Source organism: Mustelus asterias, chromosome 15, assembly GCF_964213995.1.
Source record: "Mustelus asterias chromosome 15, sMusAst1.hap1.1, whole genome shotgun sequence".
NCBI classification, from domain to species: Eukaryota; Metazoa; Chordata; class Chondrichthyes; order Carcharhiniformes; family Triakidae; genus Mustelus; species Mustelus asterias.
Genome location: NC_135815.1, coordinates 85539184 through 85563210, shown reverse-complemented (window position 1 = coordinate 85563210; position 24027 = coordinate 85539184). Strand labels below are relative to the sequence as shown.

Below are 24027 nucleotides of genomic sequence, written 5' to 3'. Positions count from 1 at the left end.
GTCGGTGCAGACTCGATGGGCTGTATGGCCTCCTTTTGCACTGTAGGGATTCTGTGATTCCATTATAAATAGCACAGGCTTAAAAAGAGTTACAAACACTGTTGAGATTTTACTTCAGAAATTAAAAAACTGATACCGCAGTGAACTGACTGATAGGTAAACAGCGGCTGACTGTTATCTGATTTATCTGAAGCTGAAGATCTCTGAGACTTGTCTAAACAGAATGCCCCTTCCCCAGATAAATACCACAGTGGCTGTCATTGCAAAAAAAGTGCGTAGCACAAGGTGGCGCCTAATTCAAATTCACATAAAATACGGTTTCATCAGAACACACGAAGTAATCATATGGAGAGAGAATAGAGGCAATGTTTTGAGTTTGGATGCTCGACTCGAATCGTTGGCCCTATTCTCTCTCCACAGATGCTGCCAGACCTGCTGAGATTTTCCAGCACTTTCTGTTTTAGTTTCAGATTCCAGCCATCCGCTGTATCCAAGTAACAATGCATCTGACATCTGGACAGCTTCAAACTGACCGTTAGTAACAGTGCGTCAGATATCTGAACATACTCAAATTGGCAGCTAGCAACATCCTGTCAGAAAGTGGAACATGCTGGGATTGACTCTTAGCTAAGAGTACGTGAGACACCTGAACCGTACTAACTGATAAACAGTGCATTAGGTATCTGAACACACGAACCGATTTTCAGCAACACTGTGCCAGATACCCGAAGGGGGCTTCCATCACATGAATATACCCGAACTGAACATCAGTGACACTGCATCAGAATGCTGAATAGATTTGAACTGACCATTCGTAATAGCATGCCAAATATCTGAACATGCCCAAATAAATCTTTAATAACGATGCGTCAGATACTGGAACACATTCTAACTGACCGCTGCAGCATAACGTTAAGATACCTGAACTTGCTCAAACCAATAATTACTCACATTAGAAAAGTTACACATCAGGACTGACCACCAGTAATTGTAGATCAGAAAGCCAACCACACTCTCACCAACTTTTACAGATGCACCATAGAAAGCAATCTTTCTGGTTGTATCACAGCTTAGTATGGCTCCTGCTCTGTCCAAGACCGCAAGAAACTAGAAGGGCTGTGAACGCAGCCCAGTCCATCACACAAACCAGCCTCCCATCCATTGACTCAGTCTACATTTCCCGCTGCCTTGGGAAAACAGCCAGCATAATCAAAGACCCCAAAGCACCCCAGACATTCTCTCTTCCACCTTCTTCCGTCAGGAAAAAGATATCGGACTTTTGAATGGATCTACCAAATATTAAGTTGATCTCTCTCTACACCCTAGCTACACCCTAACTACATTCTGCACTCTCTCCTTTCCTTCTCCCCAATGTACTCTATGAACGGGATGTTTTGTCTGTATAGCGCGCAACAAACAATACTTCCCCTGTATCCCAATACATGTGACAATAATAAATCAAATCAAATAGTAAGTAACTGCTTCAGATACTTGAAAATACTGGAACTGACGGTTGGTAACAGTGCATCAGATACCTGAAGATGTAAACTAATAAATGATTAGGAACAATGCATTAAATAGCTGAACATGAAATAATTAAGTGTTGACACTGCATCAGTTACCCAAACATAGTATCACTGAATATTGACAATGAGTCAGCTCCCTCAACATGCTCAAACTGACCTTGAAGAACAGAGCATTAGAGACTGACCATTTTTAACAGGGTGTGAGATGTATGAACATCCAATAACTGATTGCTGATAACAGTATGTCAGATACCTGAACATTCTGAACCTGCCCATCAATAAAAGATCAGCTGGACATGCTCAAGCTCACCATTTGCAACAATCTGTCAGAAAGTTGCCACACTGGGGCTGAATGGCACTCACAATCGGTCAAATACCTGAATATAATTAAACTGACTAGTGGGTAAGCACATTTGATACCTGAAACATGCTCATAACTCCCGAACTGACCATTGGTAACAGTGCGCCAACTATCGAAATACTCTCGAACTGATTATTAAGAACAGAGTTTTTAAATAACTGAACATACTCAAACTGACTATTAAAAGAGCATTGGTCAAATGGATCCTCTCAAACTGAGCATCATAGAATCGCTACAGCGTGGAAGGAGACTATTTGGCCCATCGAGTCTGCACCGACTCTCTGACAGAATATCTTATCCAACCCCTCTCCCCGCAGCCCCCTAAAATTACCATGGCTAATCCACCTAGCTTACACATCTTGGGACACTAAGGGACAATTTTACCAGAACCACCAATCAACCTAACCTGCACATCTTTGGATGGTGGGAGGAAACCCACGCAGACATGGGGAGAATGTGCAAACTCCACACAGAGGCTCACCCAAGGCTGGAATTGAACCCAGGTCCCTGGCGCTGTGAGGCAGCAGTGCTAACCACCGTGCCGCTCTTTAGTTACAATGTGTCAGCTTCTTGAACACGCTCAAAATGACCATTAACAGCTCTGCGTCAAAAAGCTGAACACAGTGGGAATGATGGTTACAAACAGTGCGTGAGAGACACACTGCTTGTGAGTCCATAAACTGATTGATAACATTGTGCCAAACATGTGAACACTTTCACACTTACCGTTAAGAAAAAGGGCCTCAGATACATGTGCTCAAATGGTCCACTGATAAAATGTGTGAGGCATCTGAACACTCTCAATTTGACCACAAATAACAGTGCATTAGGTAATCGAATACACTCAATCTAACTATTACAAAAGAGAGTCAAATACCTGAACACACTTAAGCTAACCATTAGTAACACTGAGTCAGATACCTGAACTGACTGTCACTAACAATATACAGAAAGCTGAGAGATACATGAATATGATTAAACGATGAGTGACATTCCATCAGAGATGAAAACATTCAAATCAACCTTATGTAACAGAAACATTCACGACACACAAATTCTGGACAATGGCCATCTCTAACAAGAGAGAATCCAACCTTCTCCCCAAGACATTCAATGGCATTATCATTACTGAATCCCGCACTATCAACATTCTGGGGGTTACCATTGATCAGAAACTGAACTGGACCAACCATTTAAATAGTGTGTTTACAAGGATAAGTCAGAGGCTGGGAATTCTGCATGGATTAACTTGCCTCCTTATTCCCCAAAGCCTGTTCGCCATCTACAAGGCACAAGTGAGCAGTGTGATGGAATAGTCTCCACTTGCCTGGATGAGAAGTGCTCCAACGACACTCAAGCTTGACACCAACCAGACCGAAGCGGTCTGCTTGATTGGCACCCCATCCACCACCTTCAACATCCACTCCCTCCACTACCAACACACAGTGGTAGCAATGTGCACTATCAACAAGATGCACTGCAGGAACTCAGCAATGCTCCTTCAACAGCACCTTCTGTTCTGTATGCGATATGTGTTTCTTTAACAGCACAGCAGAGGAGAGTCACCTGCCATGAGGAACCAATGGAATCTGAGAGTGAGTGACCACCCCAGAGGGTGGGAGTCCTCTCTCAGGCAGAATCTTTTAGCAGCCATGTAGTTAACATCATCAGGACTGGAGCTTCTGCTCCAGAACAGGCAAGGGCTCCTGCACAAGTTTCTCTTAACAATCCTAACAAAGCCTGAAATCTCTTGACGATGCTTGAGTGCCACAACATAACACCTTCTAAACTGACCTCTACCACCTAAAAGGACAAGGCCAGCAGATGCAAGGAAACACCACCACCTACAAGTTCCCACCCAATCCACACATCATTCTGACTTGGAACAATTGTCATCATTCCTTCACTGTCACTGAGTCAAAATCCTGGAACTCCATACCTAATAGCACCATGGGTGCATCCACATGGATGCATTGGTTCCAGAAGGCTGCTCATCAACTTCGAGGGCAATTAGGAATGGGCATTAAAAATTCCTTCACAGCGATGCCCACATCCAGTGAAAAAAAAAGCACTGCCCATTCATAACATCTCAGGAGAGAACTCACTCCTAAACTGACCATTCTTAACAGTGGGTCAGATACCTGAACACACACAAACTGACCATCAATGAGAACCCATTAATAAGCTGAACATGCTCAAACTGGCTACTAGTGAAAGTAAGTCAGACATTCAAACATCTCTGAGCTGGCCACAAGTAACAGTGCATCATACACCAGAATACAGATACACTGACAGGCAGTAACTAACAATGTGTCAAATACTGAAAACTCTCAAAATGACTGTTAGCAACGATGAGTCAAATAGCTGAACATGAAATAACTGGCAACTGTTAACAGCACTTCTGTAACCTGAAATACCTTACCTGACTGTTACGCACAGTGTCAGATACCCGAACACTCAAGCTGACCATTACAAACAGTGTGTCAGATACCCAAAATTCTCAAACTGACTATTACTAACAGTGTGTCAGATACCCGAACACACTCAAACTGACCATTACTAACAGTGTCTAATATCTGAACACTCTCAGACTGACCATTAATAACATTGTCAGATACCCGAACACACTCAAACTGACCATTACTAACAGTGTGTCAGATACCTGAACACTCTCAAACTGACCATTACTAACAGTACATCAGAGACCAGAACATTGTCTAATTGATAAAAAGCAAATTACTGCGAATGCTGGAATCTGAAACCAAAAGAGAAAATGCTGGAAAATCTCAGCAGGTCTGACAGCATCTGTAAGGAGAGTAAAGAGCTGACGTTTCGAGTCTAGATGACTCTTTGTCAAAGCTAAATGGCGTAGAAAGTGAGAGATATTTATACTGTAGGGTGAGGGAATGAAAGATGAATCATAGCCACAAAAACAAGGGGAAAGGCTAAGAGGCGCTCATGGCAGTCCATAGAGAGAATAGAATGTGTGAATGGCCTGCTGCAATGTTCCGGTGAAGCTCAATGAAAACTGGAGGAACAGCATCTCATTTGGTTACAGCCTTCCGCTCTCAACATCGAATTCAACAACTTCAGATGATTAGCTCTACCCCACCTCGACCCCTTTGTTTTCATTTTATTTAATTTTTAACTGTTCTCTACCTTTGACTTCTTTGTGTTTATTTCCCCCCCTATTTTATCCCCGGTTTCATACCCTTTATCCTTCTTTGTTTCCCTTTTTTCTCAATTTTACCTCTTTCCCACCCATCTCCCCCTTCCCCCCCACTTCTTCACCTGTCACAGTTTACCCTCTGATTTCAGCTTCTCTGCCATTTTGCTATTCACACATTCTATTCTCTCTATGGACTGCCATTAGCACCTCTTAGCCTTTCCCCTTGTTTTTGTGGCTATGACTCATCTTTCATTCCCTTACCCTACAGTATAAATATCTCCCACTTTCTACACCTTTTAGCTTTGATAAAGAGTCATCTGGACTCGAAATGCCATCCATTGTCTAATTGATGCTCACTTGGTTTGTCAGTTAGCATACTGACCATTACTAACAGTGTGTCAAATACCTAAACACACATAAACTGACCAGGAGGAGATGGCCTCGTGGCATTATCACTAAACTATTAATCTAGAAGCTTAGCTAATGTTCTGGGGACCGAGGTTTGAATCTCACCACAGCAGATGTTGGAATGTGAATTCAATTAAAACTATCTGGAATTAACAATCTACTGACAACCCAAAATCATTGCCGAGTGTCGGAAAAACCCATCTGGTTCACTAATGTCCTTTAGGGAAGAAATCTGCCGTCCTTACCTGGTCTGGCCTACATGTGACTCCAGAGCCACAGCAATGTGGCTGACTCTCAACTGCCGTCTGAAATGGCCTACCAAACCACTCAGTTTCAAGGGCAACTAGGTATGGGCAATAATTGCTAGGTATTGCTAGGCAACAACTAGGTATGGGCAATAATTGCTGGCCAGCCAGCGACGCCCATGTCCCACAAATTAAAATGAAAAAAAAAACCCAACAGTGCGGCAGATACCAAACACACTCAAAGTGAACAAAACCAAGAGTGTGACAGATAGCAGAACATTCCCTAACTGGCCATTACTGACATGTCAGATACCTGAACACACTGACCATTAGTGACAGTACATCAGAGACCAGAACATTCTCTAATTCATGATCACTTGGTGTGTCAGTTAACATACTGCCCATTACTAACAGCGGTCAACTACCCGAACACACTCAAACTGACCATTAGTAAACAATGCCTGACCACTTTCAAATGTATCCACTCTGCAGAAACATACTCCTCTCTGTTTAATTTACAGCCCCCTCTACTTTCCTATATTTGCAGTTTGCAAGAATTCTGGTCCCAGCACAGGTCAGATGTAGGCTGTCTGAATGGTACAGCCTCCACTTTCTCCGGCACTGATGCATGTGGTTTGAGGAGTTTTGGTTCAGAGTCATTGAGCTGGAGTCTGAGGTGCCAACACAATAACAAATCAGGGAGGGAGAGAGTTACCTGGTGATCTTTCAGGAGGTGTTCACACCCCTGAAGATAGTGTCAGGGACATGAGGGTGTGATTGCAGCATGGCAAATACGGAGATCCAGAGGGCAGGAGTTTCAGCCTCTGCAATTGCCCAACAGGTTTGCGGTTCTCTCAGCTTGTTTGGATGGGGGCTGCAGGCTGAATGAGCTGACTGACTCTGGCACCGTGCAGGAAGCCATTCAAATGGAGGAGCACGTATGAATTCACTGATAGTCGAGGGACAGTATAGTGAGGGGGATTGTCACTGTTCTCTGCAGGCAAAGAGCCAGAGTCCAGACGGCTGTGTTGACCACCCAGTGACAGGGTTCAGGACATCTACTCAGGGCTGGAGAGAAACCTGCAGTGGGAGGGGGAGGATCTCGTTGTCGTGGTCTATTTAGGTACCAATGACATCGGTAGAACAATGAAAGAGGTTCCGCTTGGAGAGTTTGAGGAGCTAGGCATTAAATTCAACCATAGAACCTCCAAGGTTATAATCTCTGGATTATTACCTGAGCTGTGCGCAAATTGACATCGGGTACATAAATGATGAATACGTGGCTCAAAGACTGGTGTGGGAGAAATTGGTTTTAGTTCATGGGGCACTGGCATCAATACTGGGGAAAGTGGGTCCAGTACCGTTGGGGCGACCTATACCTGAACCATGCTGGGACCAGTGTTCTTGCAAACTGCATAACTAGGGGAGTAGAGAGGGCTTTAAACTAAATAGAGAGGGGATGGTTCTGGAGAGGGGATACGCAGCCTTACAAAGCAAAAGGATACGACAGTGTTACAGATGATTTCGATGATGATGCCCAGAGTGTGACAGGAAGGGACAGTGTACAAACATTAAAAAAAAACAGCAAAACGGGTCAAGTGGGTCAGAAATCATAAAAAAGCAAAATTATTGGCTCTTTACTTTAATGCACATAGTATTTGGCACAAAATAAATTAATTGTCACAAATTGAGGTTAACGGGTCTGATCTTATAGCCATTACAGAGACGTGGTTACAAGAAGATCAAAGTTGGAAACTAAACATTCAGGGGTATGTAGCTTCTCATAAGGACAGGCAGGAAGGAAAAGGTGGTGAGATAGTTCTGTTAGTACAAGCTGGATTAAGTACGATAGCAAGAAATTATCTTGGACTGGGTGATGTAGAATCCATATGGGTGGAAGTTAGAAATAAAGACTGTGGTGGGAGTAGTCTATAGCCCCTCTAACAGTAGCTATACTGTAGGACAAAGCATAAATAAGGAGCTAATAAGGGCATGTAAAAGGGGCAGTACATTAATCATGGGGGGGGGCTTTAATCTTCATGTGGAGTGAGAAAATCAAATTGGCTAAGATAGCCACGAGGAAGAATCCATAGAGTGCTTTCAGGGCTGTTTCCTGGAACAATTTGTTGTGGATCCAACCAAGGATCAGGCTATTTTGGATTTGGCAATGTGTAATGAGGCAGATTGAATAAACAATCTCTGAGTGAAAGATCCCCAAGCAAATAGCGACCATAACAGGGCAGAATTTAACATTCAGTTTGAGAGTGAGAAACTCACATCAGAAACAACTGTTCCAGACTTACACAAGGGTAATTAAAAAGGAATGAGGGCAGAATTGGATGGATTGGACTGGGAAAGGTGCTTGGCAGGAAAGACAGCTGATCAGCAATGGCAAACCTTTATCAAAATAGTTCATGACTCACAACAAAGATATATCCCAGTGAGGAAAAAAGATTCAAGGAAGGGTTAACCATGGTTAACCAAGGAAGTTAAGGATAGTAATAAACTGAAAGAAAAAAACTGCAATGTGGCAAAGATTAGTGGTAACCCAGATTTTGAAAAAGTTAAAAAACAATGAAAAACAACCAAAAGAAATTAAGAGGGAAAAGATAAACTATGAGGGCAAGCTTGCAATTAATATAAAAACATATAAAAAATATAAATATAAAAGCTTCTTGAAATATATAAAAAAGGAAAGGGAGGCCAAAGTGAATATAGGCCCCTTAGAGAATGAGACTGGGGAAATAATAATGGGGAATCAGGAAATGGCAGAGGAGTTAAATAAATACTTGCGTCAGTAAAGACACTAATAACATTGGGGGTGGGGGGGGGGGGTGGAATTAAATACAATAACTATCACTAGAGAAAAAGTACTAGGGAAACTAATAAGCTGATGCCCAATACGCCCTCTGGACATGATGGGTTACAATCTAAGATTTTAAAGGAAGTGGGTACAGAGATGGTGCTTGCACTATTAGTAACCTCCTCAGCATCCTTAAAATTCTGGAAACCCAGAGAATTGGTAAACTGCCAATGTAACACCCTTCCTTATTCAAAAAGAGAGGGAAACACAAAACAGGTAACTATAGGCCAGTTAGCTTTACTTCAATCATTGGGAAAATGTTAAAGTCTATTATAAAGGATGTAAGAGCAGAGCATTTAGAAATACATAATAGAACAAAGCAGAGTCAGCATGGCTCCATGAAGAGGAAATCGTGCCCGACAAATTTATTAGAATTCTTTGAGGTGGAATTGAGCAGGATAGATAAAGGAAAACCAGTAGATGTAATATACTTGGATTTCCAAAAGCATTAGATAAGGCACTGTTCAAAAGGCTACTTAATAAAATAAGAGCCCATGGTGTTGGGGGTAGTATGTTAGTATGGACAGAGGATTGGCTAAGTAACAGAAGACAGAGTTGGAATAAAAAGAGGTGCATTTGCAGGATGGCAACCTGGAATTAGTGGAGAGTCACAGGGATCAGTGATGGGGCCACAATTATTTACAATATATATTAATGACTTGGACAAGGGAAATGAATGTAAATGTTGTCAAATTTGCAGATGGCACAAAGGTAGGTGGTAAGGCAAGTGTCAACAAAGAAACAGAGTCTACAGAGGAATATAGGTAGTTTGAGTGGGCAAAAACTTGGCAAATGGAATATAATGTAGGAAAATGTAAAGTGATGCACTTTGGTAGGAAGAATAAAGGAGTTGGATAATATTTAAATGGAGCAAGACTGCAAAAAGCTACAGTACAGGGGGATCTGGGGCTCCTCATGCACAAATCACAAAAAGTTAGCATACAAATTCAGCAGATAATAGGGAAAGCAAATGGAATGTTGGCCTTTATTTCAAAGGGAGTGGAGCATAAAAATAGGAAAGTCTTGCTAAAACCATACAAGGCACTAGTTAGACCATACCCGGAACAGTTGTGGTCCCCTTATCTAAGGGAAGATAAACTGGCATTGGAGGCAGTTCAGAGAAGGTTCATCAGGTTGATCCTGGGCATGGGGTGATTTTCTTATGAGGAGAGGTTGAGTAGGTTGGGCAGGTTGGGCCTGTACTCATTGGAGTTTAGAAGAATGAGAGGAGGCCTTATTGAAACATATAGGATTCTCAGGGAGCTTGATTGGGTAGATGCTGAGAAGCAGTTTCCTCTTGTGGGTGAATCTAGGACCAGAGGACATCATCTTAGAGTAAGAGGTCACCAATTTAAGACAGATCTGAGGAGGAATTGCTTCTCTGGGGGTAGTGAATCTGGAATTCTTTACCACAGAGAGCTGTTAGGGCTGGGTCGTTAAGTATGTTCAAGGCTGAGATAGACAGATTTTTAATCAGTAAAGGAATCAAGGGTTATAGGGATAAGGCGGGAAAGTGGAGTTGAGGATTATCATATCAGATCAGTCATGATATCATTGAATGGCGGAGCAGACTTGATGGGCCAAATGGCCAACTTCTGCTCCTATGTCTTAAGATCGAAACTGACCAATACTAACCATACGTCAGATACCTGAACACACAAACTGACCATTAATAAGTGTGTCAGATCCCAGAACATTCTCTAACTGATGATTACTTGGTGTGTCAGATAACACACTGATCATGAATACACTCAAACTGACCATTACTGCCAGTGTAAGATTGCTGAAGATCTCCGAAATGACAGTTTCAAGTAACTGAACATGTTTGAACTGACCACTGTTAACAATGAATCGGTCATCTGAAAAGATGGAATTAATATGATCCAGTAAGTCAGATACTCAAACAAACATTGACTGACTGTTCGCAAAGATCACTTCCCAGAACACACACAAACTCACATGAATAATACGAGACAACAGAACATTTCCAAACAGACCATTAGTAACAATGTACTAGAATGCTGAACTTCAATAACTGACCATCGGTAACACTGCAGCAGAGACAAGAATAGAATGGAATGGAATGGCGACAAAATCGGAGGTAGCCGTGTATGTTCGTAACTATCAATCATAGTGCTTCAGACAGCAGAACCCACAGAAACTGTCTGTTAGCGGGACATCAGATATCTGAACACAGTGTATCTGACCATCAGTAATGGTGCATCAGATACCTGAACGCACCAGACCTGACCATCACTAACGGTGCATCAGTTATCTACAAAAACTGACCACCTGTAACAATGAAACAGTGCACCTGATTTCTGAATGCATCGTAACTGACCACCAATCAGTGCCTCCGATATCAACAGAAATGACAAGGAACAGTGCATGACATACCAGAACTGATTATAACCATTAATGAGAATCTATCAAATACGTGAAACACGCTTAAATTAACTGTTGGTAACAAAATATCAAATAACTCAACCTGAAATAACTGCCGATTTCCGAGTGCGTCATCACTGGAAATACCCGGAGAGCGTCAGATACCTGAACACTCTCAAACTGACCATTACTAATAGTGTGCCAGATACTCGAACACACTCACACTGACCATTATTAACAGTGCGATAGATACCCGAACACATTCAAACTGACCATTACTAATAGTGTGTCAGATACCTGAACACTCTCAAACTGACCATTACTAATAGTCATGATGTGGAGATGCCGGCGATGGACTGAGGTAGACACAGTAAGAAGTCTAACAACACCAGTTTAAAGTCCAACAGGCTTATTTGTGTGGCTTTTGTGTGTGTGGCTTTTGCTACCAAATAAGCCTGTTGGACTTCTTACCATTACTAATAGTGTCAGATACCTGAACACTCAAACTGACCATTACTAAGAGTGTGTCACATACACAAACACTCTCAAACTGACCATTACTAACAGTGCGATAGATACCCGAACACTCTCAAACTGACCATTACTAACAGTGTGTCAGATACAGAACACACTCAAACTGACCATTACGAAGAGTGTCAGATACCCGAACACACACAGACTGACCATTACGAAGAGTGTCAGATACCTGAACACACACAGACTGACCATTGCTAACAGCGTGTCAGATACCCGAACACACACAGACTGACCATTACGAAGAGTGTCAGATACCTGAACACACACAGACTGACCATTGCTAACAGTGTATCAGAGAGCTGAACACACACAAACTGACCATTATTAGCAGTGTGTCAGATACCCGAACACCCTCAAACTGACCATTACTAACAGTGTGTCAGATACCTGAACACTCAAACTGACCATTACTAATAGTGTGTCAGAGAGCTGAACACACACAAACTGACCATTACTAACAATGATTCTAATACCTGAACACATTCAACCTGACCATTGCTAACAACGTGTCAGATACCTGAACACTCTCAGATCATAAGACCATAAGGCATAGGAGCAGAATTAGGCCACTCAGCCCATCGAGTCTGCTCCGCTATTCAATCATGGCTGATATTTTTCTCATTCCCGTTCTTCTGCCTTTTCCCCATAACCCGTGATCCCCTTATTAATCAAGAACCTATCTATCTCTGCCTTAAAGACACTCAATGACCTGGCCTCCACAGCTTTCTGCGCAGAGTTCCACAGATTTACCACTCTCTGGCCGTGGAAATTCCTCCTTTTGATTTGATTTATTATTGTCACCTGTATTAACATAGTGAAAAGTATTGTTTCTTGCGTGCTATACAGACAAAACATACCATTCAAATAGAAGGAAAGGAGAGAGTGCAGAATGTAGTGTTACAGTCATAGCTAGGGTGTCGAGAATGATCAACTTAATACAATGCGAGTCCATTCAAAAGTCTGACAGCAGCAGGGAAGAAGCTGTTCTTGAGTTGGCTGGTACATGACCTCAGACTTTTGTATCTTTTTCCTGAAGAAGGTGGAAGAGAGAATGTCCAGGGTGCATGGGATCCTTAATTGTGCTGCCTGCTTTGCCAAGGCAGCGGGAAGTGTAGACAGAGTCAATGGATGGGAGGAAGGCTTGCGTAATGGATTGGGCTATATTCGCCACCTTTTGTAGTTCCTTGCGGTCTTGGGCAGAACAGGAGCCATACCAAGCTGTGATACAACCAGAAAGAATGCTTTCTATGGTGCATCTGTAAAAGTTGGTGAGTCGTAGCTGACATGCCAAATTTCCTTAGTCTTCTGAGGAAGTAGAGGCGTTAGTGGGCTTTCTTAACGATAGTGTCAGCATGGGGGGTGACCAGGACAGGTTGTTGGTGATCTGGACACCTAAAGATATGAAGCTCTCGACCCTTTCTACTTCGTCCCCATTGACGTAGACAGGGGCATGTTCTCCTTTACGCTTCCTGAAGTCGATGACAATCTCTTCATCTTATTGACATTGAGGGAGAGATTATTGTTGCCACACCAGTTCACTAGATTCTCTATCTCATTCCTGTAATCTGTCTCATTATTGTTTGAGATCCAACCACTACGGTGGTGTCATCAGAAAACTTGAAAATCGAATTGGAGGGGAATTTGGCCACACAGCCATAGGTGTATGAGGAGTATAGTAGGGGGCTGAGAACACAGCCTTGTGGGGCACCGGTGTTGAGGATGATCGTAGAGGAGGTGTTGTTGCCTATCCTTACTAATTGTGGTCTGTGAGTTAGGAAGTTCAGGATCCAGTCGCAGAGGGAGGTGCCGAGGCCCAGGCCACGGAGGTTGGAGATGAGTTTCATGGGAATAATAGTGTTGAAGGCTGAGCTGTAGTCAATAAATAGGAGTCTGACATAGGTGTCCTTGTTATCTAGGTTTTCCAGGGTTAAGTGCAGGACCAGGGAAATGGCATCTGCTGTGGACCTGTTGCGGCGGTATCATCTGTTTTAAAGGCTGTCCCTTTAGCCTGAGGTTGTGCCCTCTGGTTCTAGTTTTGCCTACTGGTGGAAACATCCACTCCACATCTACTCTATCCAGGCCTCGCAGTATCCTGTAAGTTTCAATAAGATCCCTCATCCTTCTAAACTCCAACGAGTACAGACCCAGAGTCCTCAACCGTTCCTCATACGACAAGCTCTTCAATCCAGGGATCATCCTTGTGAACCTCCTCTGGACCCTTTCCAAGGCCAGCACACCCTTCCTTAGATACGGGGCCCACAACTGCTCACAGTGCTCCAAATGGGGTCTGACCAGAGCCTTATACAGCCTCAGAAGTACAACCTTGCTCTTCTATTCCAGCCCTTTCGACATGAATGCTAACATTGCATTTGCCTTCCTAACTGCCGACTGAACCTGCATGATAACGTTAAGAGAATCTTGAACAATGACTCCCAAGTCCCTTTGTGTTTCTGATTTCCTAAGCATTTTTTCATTTAGAAAATAGTCAATGCCTCCATTCCTCCTTCCAAGGTGCATAACCTCACACTTTTCCACATTGTATTCCATCTGCCACTTGTTTGCCCACTCTCCTAACCTGTCCATGTCCTTCTGCAGCTCCCCTGCTTCCTCAATACTACCTGCCCCTCTACATAGCTTTGTATCATCTGCAAATTAGCAACTGTGCCTTTCTCCAAATTGTTAATGTACATTTGTGAAAAGTTGTGGTCCCAGCACTGACCCCTGAAGCACACTACTCATCACCAACTGCCATCCTGAAAAAGACCTCTTTATCCCCACTCTCTGCCTTCTGCCAGTCAGCCAATCCTCTATCCATGCCAGGATCATACCCTTGACACCATGGGCTCTTAACTTATTTAACAGTCTCCCATGCGGCACCTTGTCAAAGGCCTCCTGGAAATCTAAATAAATCACGTTCAGCGGTTCTCCTTTAGCCAACTTCCTTGTTACCTCCTCAAAGAACTCTAACAGATTAGTCAGACATGACCATTACTAACAGTATGTCAGATACCTGAATACTCGCAAACTGACCATTACGAACATTGTGTCAGATTGCTGCACGTCTAAACTGACAGTTAATTACCATGTGTCAAATATTGTTACTTGTTTGAACTCAACATTGTTAATAAAGTGTGTCAGATACCCGAATATGCGCTAACTCATCATTGGTCGTAATTTGTTAGATGCCTGACAAACCATGTGCCCTACACTAACAGTGCATAAGGTATTTAACTGTCCTGAAGTGACATTCATGAACTGCGAGACAAATACCCAAACATCCTTTAGCTGACCACAAACAACAGTGCATCAAAATGCTGAACATACATGACTGGGAGCAACAGTTGTCAGGAGAGAGAAATACCCACTAACTGTTCGAAATAGTGTGTCAGGTAACTGAGCACACACAATCTGACAGCAACAGTGTGTTCACTAATGCCAGCACTGTAACAGAGCATCAAAGGAGCTAAAGTCAAACAATGCAACAAAGAAAGAGGAAAGATGAAAAGAAACATGAGGTTGGAAACATAGTTTGAAGTAAATTCTTGGGATTCGCTTGGCGAGTCCCTGAATAAAAACCTCCTCTTCCTGACCAAATTTCCTCTAGTTTTGTTTACTTCCCAGAAGGAAATCAGCGAACAATTGAACCTTCCTGAATGACACCCCCTCCCCCAACTCACCAACATCCCCATCATGTCCCTCCAGAGAGTGCAGAATGTATCGGGCAGCCCAACCGAGGGGGGCTGAGGTTCAGGGGGTGAATCTGGGTCTTCGTCCATCGTGCTATTTGCCCAATCTCCTCCGACTGAAAGCAGGCTAGCCCCCTTAGGTTGCCTCCCCAAGACACACACAGACTTCAAGCGGATCACACTCCTGCCAGCCCTCTGAAACACTTCGCCATTCTGGGCTCCGGCTATCAATCACTGCAGCAGACAAACAGCCTCAGAGGGAGAGAGAGAGGGGAGAGAGGGTGAAAGGGAGGGGGAGAAGGAGGGGGAGAGGGGGAGAAGGAGGGGGAGAGGGGGAGAGAGAGGAAGAGAGGGGGACAGGGAGAGGGGGAGAGGAGAGACGGTGAGGGGGGAGAGAGTGAGGGGGCAGAGGGTATGACAGAGGGGGAGAGGGTATGAGGGAGGGTGAGAGAGCAAGAGGGTGAGGGGGAGGGGGACAAGGTGAGGGGGAGAGGGTGAGGGGGGAGAGGGGGACAGGGTAAGTGGGGAGAGGGAGAGAGGAAAGGAAGGGGGAGAAAGCGCCAGACTGTGGTCAGTCTGAAAGAGAGTGATCCCAACGCACACTGCTCACAGTCCTGCTGGAACGGGGGGTAAGGGAGGGGGGAAAGAAAGCGAGTTAGCCACCAGTCGCTTGTCACTTCTCCTGCAATCAATCCCTCTCTGCAGACTTTTCCACAAGCTCTTGGCCAGATGTCCCACAGGAGAGTCCAACTCCAAGCGCAAACAAAGGCAAACTTTTTCACAGCGGCGAGCGGCCCGGCGCTCCGCCGAGCTCGCTGTTGTCAGGCCGGGTGGAGGATGTCCCAGGGTCCGCACAGTCTTCACACCAAACCTGGGCGAGGAAGGGCTGTGAAGAAGGCGGCGCAACGCTCTCTCCCCCACCCCCTCCCCAGACACCCGCCTCCCCTCTCCAGGCAGTGAACTCTTCCTCCTTCACATGACTGCTCTCCCTCCTCCTCCCACATCAGCACTTTTGCTACAAAAGCTGCTCTGATGTCAGATGGTGCTGGGAGGAGGGGGGACAATCGCAGTGTGTGCCAGAGAAAGTGCTGCATCTGTTTGGCCTGGCCTTAATGCAACACATTTCCACCATCAACAACAACAACATCACAAAGAAAGTTGCAGCTAGCTCCAGCCACAGGAAGACCCCCACCCTTTGCTCAAATGTTTAATCCCCTTTGCACTTCGCCATGGGCCACACGCCAAAGTTAAAATAAATGCATTAAAAATTCTGAGGTTTTTAAAAAATAGTTTCTCCTTGTTTCCAATGGCTGGAGTTTAAGTTTAAAGTTTATTTATTATTGTTACAAGTAGGCTTACATTAACACTGCAGTGAAGTTACGCCGTAAAGCGCATCAAGGTAGATAAATCCCCGGGATCTGATGAAGTGTATCCCAGGACATTGTGGGAGGCAAGGGAGGAAATTGCGGGTCCCCTAGCAGAGATATTTGAATCATCAACAGGTGAAGTGCCTGAAGATTGGAGGGTGGCCAATGTTGTGCCTTTGTTTAAGAAGGGCTGCTGGGAACTACAGGCTGGTGAGCCTCACGTATGTAGTGGGTAAGTTGTTAGAAGGTATTTTGAGAGACAGGATCTACAGGCATTTAAAGATGCAAGGACTGATTAGGGACAGTCAGCATGGCTTTGTGAGTGAAAAATCATGCCTCACAAATTTGATTGAGTTTTTTGAAGGGGTAACCAAGAAGGTAGATGAGGTCAGTGCAGTTGATGTTGTCTACATGGACTTTGTAAGAAGTTTAACAACACCAGGTTAAAGTCCAACAGGTTTATTTGGTAGCAAAAGCCACACAAGCTTTTGCTACCAAATAAACCTGTTGGACTTTAACCTGGTGTTGTTAAACTTCTTACTGTGTTTACCCCAGTCCAACGCCGGCATCTCCACATCATGACTACATGGACTTTAGCAAGGCCTTTGACAAGATATCACATGGTAGGTTGTTGCACAAGGTTAAATCTCACGGGATCCAGGGTGAGGTAGCCAAATGGATACAAAATTGGCTTGATGACAGAAGACAGAGGATGGTTGTTGAGGGTTGTTTTTCAAACTGGAGGCCTGCGACCAGTGGGGTGTCTCAGGGATTGGTGCTGGGTCCACTGTTATTTGTCATTTACATTAATGATTTGGATGAGAATTTAGTAGGCATGGTTCGTAAGTTTGCAGAAGACACCAAGATTAGTGGCATAGTGGACAGTGAAGGTGGTTATCTAGGATTGCAACGGGATTTTGATCAATTGGGCCAGTGGGCTGACGAATGGCAGATGGAGTTTAGTTTAGATAAATGCGAAATGATGCATTTTGGTCAACTGAACCAGGGCAGGACTTACTTAGTTAATGGTAGGGCGTTGGGGAGAGTTATAGAACAAAGAGATCTAGAGGTACAGGTTCATAGCTCCTTGAAAGTGGAGTCACAGGTGGACAGAGTGGTGAAGAAGGCATTCAGCATGCTTGGTTTCATTGTCAGAACATTGAATATCGGAGTTGGGATGTCTTGTTGAAGTTGTACAAGACATTGGTAAGGCCACACTTGAAATACTGTGTACAGTTCTGGTTACCCTATTATAGAAAGGATATTATTAAACTAGAAAGAGTGCAGAAAAGATTTACTAGGATGCCACTGGGACTTGATGGTTTGAGTTATAAGGAAAGGCTGGATAGACTAGGACTTTTTTCTCTGGAGTGTAGGAGGCTGAGGGGTGATCTTAGAGGTCTATAAAATAATGAGGGGCATAGATCAACTCAATAGTCAATATATTTTCCAAAAGGTAGGGGAGTCTAAAACTAGACGGCATAAGCTTAAGATGAGAGGGGAGAGATACAAAAGGGTCCAGAGGGGCAGTTTTTTCACGCAGAGGGTGGTGAGTGTCTGGAACAAGCTGCCAGAGGTAATAGTAGAGGCGGGTACAATTTTGTCTTTTAAAAAACGTTTAGACCGTTACATGGGTAAGATGGGTATAGAGGGATATTGGCCAAATGCGGGCAATTGGGACGAACTTAGGGGTGAAAAAAAGGGACAGCATGGACAAGTTGGGCCAAAGTGCCTGTTCCCATGCTGTAAACCTCTATGACTCTATGAAAATCCCCTAGTCGCCACACTGCGGCACCTGTTCGGGTACACTGAGGGAGAATTTAGCATCTAACCAGCACGTCTTTTGGACCATGGGAGGAAACCGGAGCACCGGGAGGAAACCCACATAGAGATAGGGAGAACGTGCAGACTCCGCACAGACAGTGACCCAAGCTGGGAATTGAACCTGGGTCCCTGATGCTGTGAGGCAGCAGTGCTAACCACTGTGCCACCGTGCTCGAGGGTCGGTAACCAGAAGATGCATTTAAAATAATCTGCAAAAGGAAAGGGCATGGGGGAGAGACAAATAGAATTATTTTGTACACAGGGGCGGCACGGTGGCACAGTGGCTAGCAATGCTGCCTCACAGCGCCAGGGACCTGGATTCAATTCTGGCCTCAGGTGACTGTCTGTGTAAAGTTTGCACATCCTCCCTGTGTCTAGGTGGGTTTCCTCCGGGTGCTCCCGTTTCCTCCCACAGTCCAAAGATGTGCAGGTTAGGTGGGTTGACCATGCTAAACTGCCCCTTTGTGTCTGGGGATTAGAAGAGTAAATACGTGGGGTTACGGGGGTAGGACCTGGGTGGGATTGTTGCTGGTGCAGACTCGATGGGCCGAATGGCCTTCACTGTAGGGATTCTATGAGAATAGTTATGATCTGGAATGCAGGCCTGAAAGCTTGATTGGTGGAAGCCAATCCAATAGTAACTTTCTTAAAGGAATTTCTGCTCTGAACAACTCCTCAACAAACAGCATTAGATTTCCTTCAACTTCTCATCACTATCTCAACTTAATTCCTTGAAACCCTTTGCCAGAAAGTGACTCTGATTTATTTTGTGGAATGACCAGATCCTTCCCTTTTATGGTTTCCAAACTGTGATTCGGGCAGGATCCTTCAGCTGGATTTTGAATAACGAAAGAAAATAGTGAAGAAACAGAATCAATCTCACTGGAGGTCTGGCAGCATCTTTGGAAGCCATGATGTGGAAATGCCGGTGTTGGACTGGGATAAGCACAGTAAGAAGTCTCACAGCACCAGGTTAAAGTCCAACAGGTTTATTTGGTAGCACAAGCTTTCAGAGTGTCACTCCTTCTTCAGGTGAGTGAGGAGTTGTGTTCACAAACAGGGCACATATAGACAATTATCTTGTAAATTGAGTTTGTGTCTATATGTGCCCTGTTTGTGAACACAACTCCTCACTCACCTGATGAAGGAGCAGCACTCCGAAAGCTTGTGCTACCAAATAAACCTGTTGGACTTTAACCTGGTGCTGTGAGCCTTCTTACTGAGCATCTGTGGAGACAGAAAAAGAGTTAGCATCTCAAGTCTGTATGACTTCTTCAGAGCTGAGTAGGGATGGAAATGTGATGGATGATATATTTGGAGAGGGGGAGTAGAGGAAGTGGAGCAGAATAGGTCACAGCTGACCATCTATTCTGCCCCACCTTCACCATTCCCTCCCCATCACACATTTCTACCTCTCTTCAGCTATGGACTTGAAATGTCAACTGTTTCTCGCTCCACAGATGATGCCAGACCTGCTGTTTTCTGTTTTAAGAACATAAGAACTAGGAGCGGGAGTAGACCATCTGGCCCCTCTAGCCTGCTCCGCCATTCAATAAGATCATGGCTGATCTTCTCATGGACTCAGCTCCACTTACCCGCCTGCTCACCATAACCCTTAATTCCTTTACTATTCAAAAAATTATTTTAATTCAGATTTCCAGCAACTGCAGTATTTTACTTTCTCTTTATTATAGAATCCCTTCAGCACAAAAGGAGGCCATTCGGCCCATCATGCCTGCATCGACTACAATCCCACCCAAGCCCTATCACTTAACCCCAAGTATTTATCCTGCTAGTCTCCCTGACACTAATTTAGTAGGGCCAATCAACCAAACCTGCACACCTTTGGAGTGTGGGAGGAAACAGGAGCACCCAGAGGAAACCCACGCAGACACGGGGAGAACGTGAAAACTCCACACAGACAGTGACCTCTGGCTGGATTTTAACCAGGGTCCCTGGCACTGTGAGGCAGCAGTGCTGACCACAATGCCACCGTGTCACCCCAACTTCTATCAATCTCACTGTTTTGAGTGTAAACTATCCCTGACAACAGTCTAAAATATCAGTCATCTCCAACTTAATATTGAAATAAAACTGGTACACAAACGAACAGTCGCCATTAAAAAAAAACCCTTTCCTTCTGTGTCTGTGTATAAAGGAACAAGTATCAAATAACAACAGACAGAAAGTAGCAGGTTTCTATAGTCCTTTAAAAAAACAATTTTAGTATCTTTTTAACTCAACGCATTTGAAAAAGCAACTTTTGAAAAAGATCCACCCACAGAATGGCGCATTGGAGTGTGCATCATACCTCACCCTCATTGCTCCAGTCTCAAACTGAATAAACAGGCAGAACAACTTCAAGTCTGAACTGCCAGGTTTTGGATTATCTGACCTAATATCTCCATAAGTGGCTCAGTGTCATATTTTGTTTATAATGCTCCAATGAAGTGTCTTGGAACACTTTATTACATTAAAGGTGCAAATTGAAATACAAATAGTTATTGTTGCTGTGAAGGCAACTGAAATGAGTAGCTACGATTAAACAAAATGACACCATGTCAACTGAACAGCAGTGCACAGGAGAAATATGTGGCAGAAACCAGCAGAACATATAAAGTAAAGCCCTGGGGTTGCAGGACCAAAGTGTTGCTTGGGTGACATGCAGTCAGTCATATCTGTTGCCTTATCACTTACTTGGAGTACACTTACCATGTGACATCAGGAATTGCAGCTATGGTGGTGTTATTCTCCCTCGGATTGGCAGCATGTAGTGTGTGCACCTGCAGTCCCTTCAAACCTTAGTTAGAAATCCATCCCACGTGAAACCTTACTGAGCACGGAAGAATAATTATTTCCCAAGAGTAGGAACAAGTCCAGGTGACCCACAATCCAGGGTAACAGCAGCTGTCCTTACTTTCCTCCGATCTGTAGTCTTTTCTCCCGGAGACTATTGTCTGCCTTTACTACAGGCACACTTTTGGATAACTCGCCCTTCCCTTTCCAGAACACCCTTCCTTTCCTGGTGACGATGTCATTTCCACCCTGGCTCCTCTCAACACCAGAATTGGCTGTCGCTATCGGCAACCTATGGCTGAAAATTGGCACCGTGACAACTCACCTCCCAACCCTGCAGCAGAGTAGGGCTCCACACCTACTGAACAACAAACATTCTGCGTAAGCAGGCACCAAGCTGAAAGTGTGACGCACTCTCTCTCTCCCCTAACAATTAATCTGAAAGTCACTACAAACTTATAACAACTACACTACCTGACTTTAAAGGTACGAGGCAGCAGAATGGTGCACCATGCAAGGTATCATACTCCGCTCACTCGAAGACTGTGTTATTATAATTCTATTTATACACAGGATTTACAGTGTGGAAATGAAGCATTCAGCACAACTGTGTTTGCGCTCCTATCCTGTCAACAACTATAACAATCACCTGTATTTATGTAGTGCCACAGTAAAACATCCCAAAGAGGTTCACAGAAGTGTCATGAGAGAAGTTTAGACACATGAGGGGACAGTCGGGCAGATCGACCAAAAGGATAAGACAACACAGGAGCAAAGAAGTGGATTAACAAAACCATCGGTTCTCAACTACCCACTCACTCAGATATCTATCCAACGTGCCTTTAAATCATTTTATACCCTTTGCAGGACAGTGTGCTCCATACTTTCCACCAGCTGCTATGGCTTCAGCTGTCATTGAGTGGTGGCACTCTCGCTTCTCAGAAAGTCATAGGTTCAAGACTTGAACATATAATCTCAAGGTCAACATTCCAGTGCAGTAAAGATTCTATGATAACATTTTGAAGGAGTTTTCTTTATTTATTAGTGTCACAAGTAAGTTTGCTATCACACTGCAATGAAGTTACTGTGAAAATCCCCTAGTCGCCACACTCCGGCGCCTGTTCGGGTACACTGAGGGTGAATTTAGCATGGCCAATGCACCTAACCTGCATGTCTTTCGGACTGTGGGAGGAAACCGGAGCACCCGGAGGAAACCCACGCAGAGGGGAGAACGTGCAAACGCCACACAGACAGTGACCCAAGCTGGGAATTGAACCCAGGTCCCTGGCACTGTGAGGCATCAGTGCTAACCACTGTGCCACCGTGCCGTCCTATTGGCCTATCGGTCGTGTCCTGGCCAGGTATTTATCCCTCGGCCAACACCACTAAAGCAGGTTGTCTGCTCATTATAACTTTGTAGAATTAGGTTGTGTCCAAATTGTCAGTTAAAGCTGCGACTACTACAGTTCAAAAGTATGTACTTCAGTGGCTGCAAAAGCCACTGGGACATCCCAAGGTTAAAAAGGCAGTATTTAAGTGCAAGTCTTTCTTTTTTTCTTCCATCGTGCACACACCTCTTAAGGTTCTCACTATCCTCAACGTCTCAGAAACACCTTTGTTGGCCGACAGTGTGCCCTCCACATGTGTAATCAGTGGAGAGGCTGTACAGGAAGTTAAGGCAGTCATCTCTCCATGTATGACTGATGCACTATCAATCGAGTCAAGACTAGTTGTGAGCAAGACAAATAGGCTTTTATTAGCAAGAACTTGGAGCCATCCCTGTCAGAGATCTGGTCTGTACTGAAGGCTAGGGGGAGGAGCCACCGCCATTATACCCGGACCAGGGGAAGGAGTCTTGGGCGGAACCGACAGGGATGTGCCACATATACAGGTAATAATAAATACTAACTAACAGTGGTTAACCACCACGGATAACAGATAACAGTGGTTTACCACATTCACCCCCTGTTTAAAAAAAGAGTCCGTCAGGGGTGAGGCAGAGTGAACAATATTTACAATATTTACAGATTAAGTCTATCCGAGGGCTTGCTTTGCCGCTGCGATCGCCGTAGTGCCGGTTCCGATGTGGTTTCAGGTCGCGGTGTCATTTCAAGCGCCGGAACGTTGCTGTCATCCGTAGTCTCGTCCGCCCATCGGGTGTGTGGTGACGACTCCTGGGGCTCAGGCGAGCTGTATACAGGGGCGAGAGGAGTGAATAGTGGTTCTGACGTGGTAGGGACAAAGTCGGGGGTTGGGGGTGAGGGGTTGGGGGCTATAGAGGCCCCTGAGTCACCTGCGGGCGCTAGGTCACGGATAGATACCGTGTCCTCCCGCCCGTCAGAGTACAGCACATAGGCGTACTGGGGGTTGGCGTGGAGGAGTTGTACCCTTTCGACATGGGGGTCAGACTTATGGGTCCTGGCATGCTTCCGAAGCAGGACAGGGCCTAGGTATGCCAGCCACGACGGTAGTGAAGTCCCTGGGGAACACGAACATCCGTTCGTGGGGGGTGGCATTGGTTGCCGCGCACAGGAGGGACCTAATGGAGTGTAGCGCCTCCGGTAGGACCTCTTGCCAGCAGGTGACTGGAAGGCCTTTAGACCGTAGCGCTAGTAAAACGGTCTTCCAGACAGTGGCGTTCTCTCTCTCCACCTGCCCGTTACCCCGGGGGTTGCAGCTAGTAGTCCTACTTGAGGCTATGCCTTTGGAGAGCAGGTACCGTCGCAGTTCATCACCCATGAAGGAGGATCCCCGGTCGCTATGGATATAGCTGGGGAAACCAAACAGAGTGAAGAGGCTGCGCAGGGCCCTAATGACTGTGGCCGAGGACATATCTGGGCAGGGAATCGCAAAGGGGAAA

General features: G+C 44.7%; 1 protein-coding gene across 3 annotated transcripts in view; it reads right to left on the bottom strand.

Moving 5' to 3' along the window:
- LOC144504617 (SAM and SH3 domain-containing protein 1-like) overlaps positions 1-21393 on the bottom strand; it is a 97331-nt gene extending 75938 nt beyond the window's left edge. For 2 of the 3 annotated variants that reach the window (XM_078230241.1, XM_078230242.1), the window contains exon 1: positions 15172-15682. In XM_078230241.1, coding sequence (XP_078086367.1) covers positions 15172-15270 — 99 coding nt within the window. In that variant the 5' untranslated portion in view covers positions 15271-15682. Of the gene's footprint in view, positions 1-15171; positions 15683-21083 lie in introns of those variants that run through there. The other variant, XM_078230243.1, reaches the window with a different exon arrangement.
- Between the last annotated feature and the right edge of the window lie 2634 nt (positions 21394-24027).